We start from the raw sequence: 8,085 nt of genomic DNA on the forward strand, positions 1-8,085 counted from the left end.
GAATGCAAATAATGAAGTTTGCAGAACACTATAGCTTTCTTTTTTTTTTTTAACAATAGCTTTCAAAAGGCAAGTTATATAGAAAAGTATTACACTCCAGCTCTAAAAACAGATATGAAATAACAAAATTAAAACATTTTAAAAAACACTCTAATTCATGTCATTCCTATAATTATGTCCTCTGTTGAGGATGAGATTTAGGGAGCCAGATTTTTTCAAAACAGTATCATCATAATTTCAAAGAATCATTGTTTCAAAATCCAAAACAGAGACTGCAGAACCAATAAACAATATCATGTAGCCTTTAACCCCAAAGAATGTTGAAATATATGTTGGTAATTATAATTTAATTGTTATTGTGGATGTTTGTTCAACATATTCAAAAATGATTCAAGTGAGTTTATAGGAGTATGATTCCATTTGATTCAACACGTATTTATTGAAAGTCTACTAGTAACTAGATTCTCTAGTGGATACAAAGATGAACAGGACCCAACCATACTATAAATCTTAAAAGCAGGATTTTTAAAATATTTAAACGTAATAAAGTGTATGGTTTTTATTTATATTCTAATTCAATGCACAAGTGACCTGTGGAGGCTTACTAGAAATATATTCTTAAATAAAACTGCATTTTAGAAACAGAAAAATACAAATTAGAATGTGAAGTAGAGAATAAAGGGAGAAATACTGATATATGCTACAATACAGATGAACCTCCAAAACATGTGAAAGACACCAGGCACAAAAGACCACTTACTGTTTGACTTCATTTATATGAGATGTCCAGAAAAGGCATGCAGAGACAGAGCGTTGATTAGTGCTGCCTGCGACTGGGGATGGGAACAGGAATTAACCACAAATGGTCACAAGGGATCTGACTGGGGTGATAAAAAATGTTCTAAAAATGGATGGTCGTAATGACTGCGTAACTTGGTTAAGTTTTCTAAAAATCACTACAAATAAATAAATTTTATGGTATGTAAATTATACCTCGATAAAGTTGCTTTTTGAAAAAAAGGCAAAATAAAAACTTTTACAGACATACACAAGCAGAAATAACTTATCACCAACTGACCTGCATTACAATAAATGTTAAAGAAAGCCCTCAGGCAGAAGAAAATGACACCAGTTGGAAATACAGATTTATAAAAAAGAATGAAGTATACCAGAAATGATAACTACATAGGTAAACATATAAGATTTGTTTACTTATTTAAATATTTTTAAAAGATAATAAACTGTCTAAACAAAGTAACAGCAATATAGTGTTAGTTTCATAGCATATAAAATGCTAACAGCACAAAGGCTACGAGGGAAGAAATGGAAGAACGCTTTTACAGGGTACTGTGCGTGAACCGGTATATCAAGGGAAGGTGGAGTATGATAAATTAAACATGTATGCTATAAACCTTCAAGCAATGACTAAAGTAAGAGTTACAGCTAATAAGCCAACAAAAGAGAGAAAACAGAATCATACAAAATCATTTAAAATCTTTTGAAAATTGATTAATTCAAAAGAAGGCAGGACGAGGAGGAAAAGGGAAAAAAGAACAGTCAGGACAGATTTTTAAAAAGCAAATGATAAGACTTAAAGTTACCCATATCAACAATCACGTTAAATGCAAATGGTCAAAACAGGCCAATTAAAAGGCAGAGGTGGTACAGCACGGTGATATCGCTGTATTTGAGAGTTGCTGAGAGAGTAAATTTTAAAAGTTTGCATCACAAGGAAAGAACTTTGTAACTATGTGTGGTGATGGATGCTAACTAATCTTGTGGTGATCATTTTGCAATACATGCATATATTGACTCATTATGCTGGACACCTGAAATGAATGTTATATGTCAATTAAAGCTCAATTTAAAACAAGAAAAGAAAGGGCAGATATTTTCAGACTGGATTAAAAAAGCAAGACCCAACTATATGCTGCTTACAAGAAATGCATTTTAAATATAAAAATTAAACAGGGGAAAGTAAAAGGACATACCATGCTAATACTAATCAAAAGAAAGATTAGTGGACATGTTAATATCTGCTAAAGTAGATTTCAAAGCAAACAATATCACCAGGGATAAGAAAGTCACTTCATAATGATAAAGGGTCAATTCATGAAGAGGACACAACAATCCTAAACATTTTATGTACCTAATTACGGAGCTGCAAAATACATGAAGCAAAAGCTGAGAGAACTACTAGGAGAAAGAGACAAATCCAATTATTGTTATACCTCTCTGAGTAATTAATTGATAAAACAAATAGAAAGTCAGCAAGAACACAGAAGATTCAAACACTATCAACCAACCTGCCTTAACTGACATTTATGGAGCATTATGACATAACAGAATACCCAACAACAAACAACAAAATACACTGCTGAATACAGAATACATTTTTCTCAAATGCACATGGGACGCTTCAAAGACAGACCACATTCTGGGCCATAAAACAAGCCTGAATATATTTTAAAGGACAAGTCATAATTCTTAAAGGACAAGTAATTCTGACCACACAGAATTACATTTGAAATCAGTAACAAAAAGAGATCTGAAAAATCCCCAAGTAACTGCAAACTACATAGCATATTTATAAAATAACCTGTGGGTCAAAGGTGAAATGAAAAATGAAATTAGAAAATAATTTTAACTGAATTTAAATGAAAATACAATACATCAACATTCATGGGATGTGAATAAAGCAGTATTTGGGGTAGATATATAGGAGTAAACACTTAAAAAAGGGCTCAAATCAATTAGTTCAATTTGCATATTGAGAAACTAGAGAAAGAGCAAGTTAATCCCAAAGTAAAAGGGAAAGGGAAATAATATAAGACAAGAAATCAGTGAAATAGAAAACAGAAAAACAATAGAGAAAAATAAGTGAAATCAAAAGCTGGTTCTTTTGAAATCAATAAAATACATTGGAGTCAACTGTGTCAAGACAGTGTGCTCAATGTTGATGTTTAAGCTATTTATCTTGTCTCTTTCTAAATCTGAAGAAACTATGCAGGAAACATAGGAATTATTAGATACATAGATTCAGAGGTTACCGTTCTATCCTACATATCCTCTGAAAAAAGATAAAAGGCATACCCATCCTTGGACAAACCATACAGATCTTCCAAGTAATAGTTTTCTCAGAAGTAAAATAAAGGGATTGAATTAGATCATCTCTAAGATCTCTTTAAGGTCTCAGATCATCTAAATGCCAAATAAGAGGTACACATCTACTACTAACAGCTCCCAACGACCTGATAAAATCCTAGGAAACTGTACTAGCACTTTCCCCAACAATAACCAGCTTGACCAAGCTGGAAAAGTTGGTCAATCCACCCATAACTAAACTCATATGTCTGAATATTAGCCTTGAGGAAAAAAATGAAGGATTTCAGTTTAATTTAAAATCAAGGGGGCTTCCCTGGTGGCACAGTGGTTGAAAATCCGCCTGCCAATGCAGGGGACACGGGTTCGAGCCCTGGTCTGGGAAGATCCCACATGCTGCGGAGCAACTAAGCCCATGTGCCACAACTACTGAGCCTGTGCTCTAGAGCCCGCAAGCCACAACTACTGAGCCCACGAGCCACAACTACTGAGCCTGCGTGCTGCAACTACTGAAGCCCGTGTGCCTGGAGCCCGTGCTCCGCAACAAGAAAAGCCACCACAATGAGAAGCCTGCGCACTGCAACGAAGAGTAGCCCCTTGTCGCCACAATTAGAGAAAGCCCGTGAGCAGCGATGAAGACGCAACACAGCCAAAAATAAATAAATAAATAAAATTTTAAAAAATAAAAATAAAATAAAAAATAAAAAAATAAAATCAAGGACCAATATTACTAATTACTCCATCGTTACTTCTCCGCTTTTCACCCCGTGAGATGGCCATCTCAGATGCATTACTTCTTACTCAACTTTATCCTCAATATTACTCCTACCAGTAATAGGAGTTGCTGATTATATATATTTCTATGTGTATGTGTATACATGTGTGTATGTGTATGGAATTACAGAATTAAGAAGTTATAGAGGCTAGGCTGGAACAAGGGCCTCTCATAAACAATTTATTTTTTCAAATGTCCTACGGTGGGCCATGCATTTTTACCATCTGAGATATTTAGGAACCTTCAGCTACTACCTTTCAGGAAAAAATTACCTTATATAAATAATTATAGATAAGACTGAAATCTGCCCTGAGTGTCCAGATCTGGATAATCAAGTCCACTACTCTTGCACAGTAGTTAAATATAAAAGCATGGACCCTGGAGCCAAACCACCTGAGTTCCAATTCTGGTTATGCCATTTACTAGTTGTATGACCCTGCACAAATCACTTAACTTTTTTTATTATGAGAATTAAATAAATTAACATATCTAAAGATACAATTATCATTCTCTCCCATCTAATTTGATAAAGAACACCAGAAACGGAGAAAATTCTGTAAAAATTATTGAAACAGCACTTTAAATAAAACTCACACTTCACTCAGTTTAAAGCTCCTATAAAGTTATACATTGACGTATCTCAGTAGGATGGTCTGTGCTTATACAAAAATAAATTATACATAAGTAGCATAAAGGACAGTTTTAGGGCTTCCCTGGTGGCGCAGTGGTTGAAAGTCCGCCTGCCGATGCAGGGGACACGGGTTCGTGCCCCGGTCCGGGAAGATCCCACATGCCGCGGAGTGGCTGGGCCCGTGAGCCATGGCCGCTGAGCCTGCGCGTCCGGAGCCTGTGCTCCGCAACGGGAGAGGCCCGCGTACCGCAGAAAAAAAAAAAAAGGACAGTTTTAATGTGAGAGTGAATGAGCTTTTACACTCCACCATGTAGGCCAGTGACACTGCACAGCTCCCAAACGCTCCCTAGTTAAAGTCTGATAACTTAGAAACAGTAAACGCAGTCCCTATGTAAGACCTGTCACCACTGAGTATTTCAAAATTCTGCCAAGCATTTGGGCCTTAACTGTTGCAGAATGTTTTAACTTAATGAAATCCTGGGGGTGTGATCTCTAAATGACGGGCCTAAAGCCTAACTGATCTCCTAAGAGGGCAACCACTTAGCTCTGCCCCAATTCCCCATCGTGGACAGAACAATTACAGTTCCAGTGACCCTCTTGGCTCACGAAAAGTTATATGCAGAGTGGAAAGATGTGGGTCATACCCCTGTAGCCACTCAACAGCTGTGTGACCGACCAAAGGACCAGTCTCATTCCCTTCATCTGTAGAGACACCTATGCTCAGAGGCATGAAAGGGGTAAAGGGAAGAACGATGGAATGTTCCCCCCTACTAGCACATGCACGTTCCTTTCCCTTCATGTTTTCTTTTTTTTTTAAGAATTTTTTTTTTGATGTGGACCATTTTTTTTTTAAATAAATTTATTTATTTTTGGCTGCGTTGGGTCTTCGTTGCTGCGCACAGGCTTTCTCTAGTTGTGGCGAGCGGGGTTACTCTTCGTTGCGATGTACGGGCTTCTCATTGTGGTGGCTTCTCCTGTTGTGGAGCACGGGCTCTAGGCGCACAGGCTTCAGTAGTTGTGGCACGTGGGCTCAGTAGTTGTGGCTCGCGGGCTCTAGAGCACAGGCTCAGCAGTTGTGGGCACAGGCTTAGCTGCTCCGCAGCATGTGGGATCTTCCTGGACCAGGGCTCGAACCTGTGTCTCCTGCACTGGCAGCCAGATTCCTAACCACTGCGCCACCAGGGAAGCCCTGATGTGGACCATTTTTAAAGTGTTTATTGAATTTGTTACAATATTGCTTCTGTTTCGGTTTTTTGGCTGCAAGGCATGTGGGATCCCAATCCCAGCTCCCTGACCAGGGATGGAACTCGCACCCCCTGTATTGGAAGGCTAAGTCTTAACCACTGGACCGCCAGGAAAGTCCCTCCCTTCGTGTTTGATGTCACCTTTTGATATGTATGATAACCATCTACAGGTTAAATGTGCAGTTTCAACATAAACGCACATTTTCAAGTAAAGCTTCAGAACCTTTACTTTAAAACCACTATGGAATTAGAAGAGGGAGGGAATAATCTCTGATAGAAATAAGATTGGTGGAATAAATCTTATTCCCACTTCAGAGTAAATAGGTATGGGACTTCCCTGGCAGTCCAGTGGTTAGGACTCCGGGCTTCCACTTCAGAGGGCACGGCTTCCATCCCTGGTGGGGGAACTAAGATCCCGCAAGCCAGAGGGGTGCGGTCAAAAAGAGAAGGTAAAGTATCATCACCAAGCTGTTGAGGGTCCCATGATCATGATCACTTTCTGGAAGTAGCTTTAAGAAATACCTAAATCTGGTCAATTTTAATTGATGCAAACATTTTCGGCAAACATTTTGGTATCCAAAAGGATGAAACTAAACAATCCCATGCAACAGATGAACTCCATTATTATTTGCAAACGTATTCCACAACTAATTTATTCTAGATCTACTTGCAGGGATAGTTTCCCTGAAAATTAAATGTTTTATAGGTACAAAATAACTTTCTCAAACGTGGATATTTTCATTTAAAAACCTGCTCTCAAAACTTCTGAGCCAAAGCAGTCTCTCTCACGTGCAGAACTCGGTTTTAACCAAGTACTTATTCGCGAGCTGTACCAGCGCAGGGCCCTGACCCAAGGGTCCCGATTCTGCCCTTCCAAGTAGAGTGGGTGGTGCCACTTCTTCCCATTCAGACAATTAGCATCTACCTCCTGTGCCTTTTCTCCGCTTAAGGTATACACTGCTGGGCCCTTCAGAAAACTGCAGACTCGGCGTAGACCCAGACGAGATCATTCTGGGGGACCAAGGCACCAGGTTTTCCGACAGCACGGACCGACACGAGCGGCAGACACGCCGAGCGACGCGGAGGAGGCCGGCGGGTCCGGGGAGCGGCGGCTGGACCACGGCCCCGGCGTGGGCGCTCCGCGGCGACCCTCCGCCCGCGCTCAGGGCCCAGGGCCGAGGAGAACGCCCTCGGAACCCAGGCGGAGGGAACGTCAACTCCGCAAACAGCCGGCGGCCGCCGCTCCCTCGCCTCAGAAGCACATTGTGTCTAAGAGGTTGGACGCCGACCCGAAACACACGGGCTGAACCGGGCCCCGCGGCCGGGCTCGGGCGTACACACGCGAGCGCGGGGGAGCGCCCTGCCCACCGAGTGCGCCTGCCCGGCGCCGGAGGCCGCGCCGAGGGGCCTCACCCCGCCCCGCCCGGTACTCACACACGCACAGCTCCACCACGTACGCGTAGTAGGACCACACGACCACGAAGGTGATGAAGAGCACCGGCACCCAGCCCACGGTGCGCTGGCAGCAGCGCCAGAACGTGCAGGGCGCCATGTTCCGCCGGCTGCCTCGGCACCCAGCTGCCCGGGGTGGCGGGGCGCGCCAGACCCCCGGCGGCGGCGACGGCGGCGGGGGCGGAGGCAGCAGCAGCAGCGTCTACTCGGGCACTCCCCGCGGCTCGGCGCCCCGCCCCCGCCTCCGCCCCGTCCCCTCCCCGACCCGCGTCGCGCCCGCGCCCGGCCCCGCCCCCGTCGCATTGCGTCCGCTTCCACCGCCGCCGGGGGCGGGGCATGAATGGGCGTGGCCTGCTCGGCGGGCGGCGGAAGGGGCGGGGTAGCGGGCGGCGGAAGTGAGCGGAGGGAGCGTGCAGGCGCAGTGTGCAGCGTCTCCTGGCGGCCGGCGAGGGCGTGGCGCGGCTCTGGCTGACTGAGGCTCCCGTGGGAGGCTCCCCGCGGGGCGACCGCGCCCACCCGAGCTGTGGCCTCAGGGGCCCCATGTGCGTCTCATTTGGGACCCCCGCCCTTTGAAATAATTTGCTCGTATTTCGGGCGGAAGCCCTCCGTTTTCGGAGATGGAAATCGTAGGTGCGTGTGATTTAGGATGGAAGCCGTGTAGTGTGTCAGTTTGATTTGAAACCCAAATTTAAGGTTGAGTTGTGAACGGGTAACAACCCTCTCCGTGCCCGGCAAAAACTACTGAAATTTCCAGAATTTGTTTTTACCTGGCGAATCTAAACAACGGCTGTAGTCATTAACGCCTGTAATCATTAAAGAACCTTCAAGTTTCGCTGCTTGCAGATTCGCGGGGGACAGATGACCCTGTTGAGTGAGTCCGT

General features: G+C 43.3%; 1 protein-coding gene across 3 annotated transcripts in view; it reads right to left on the reverse strand.

The window, feature by feature from the left end:
- Window positions 1–7,331, reverse strand: part of ZDHHC20 (zinc finger DHHC-type palmitoyltransferase 20) — a 73,423-nt gene extending 66,092 nt beyond the window's left edge. For all 3 annotated transcript variants that reach the window (XR_009516762.1, XM_059995613.1, XM_059995612.1), the window contains exon 1: window positions 7,187–7,331. Coding sequence is in view for 2 of the 3 variants with exons in the window: in XM_059995613.1 (XP_059851596.1) it covers window positions 7,187–7,304 (118 nt within the window). In the remaining variant the exon portion in view is untranslated. The remainder of the gene's footprint in view (window positions 1–7,186) is intronic.
- Window positions 7,332–8,085: the final 754 nt, after the last annotated feature.

This window comes from Delphinus delphis, chromosome 18 (assembly GCF_949987515.2).
Source record: "Delphinus delphis chromosome 18, mDelDel1.2, whole genome shotgun sequence".
NCBI lineage: Eukaryota > Metazoa > Chordata > Mammalia > Artiodactyla > Delphinidae > Delphinus > Delphinus delphis.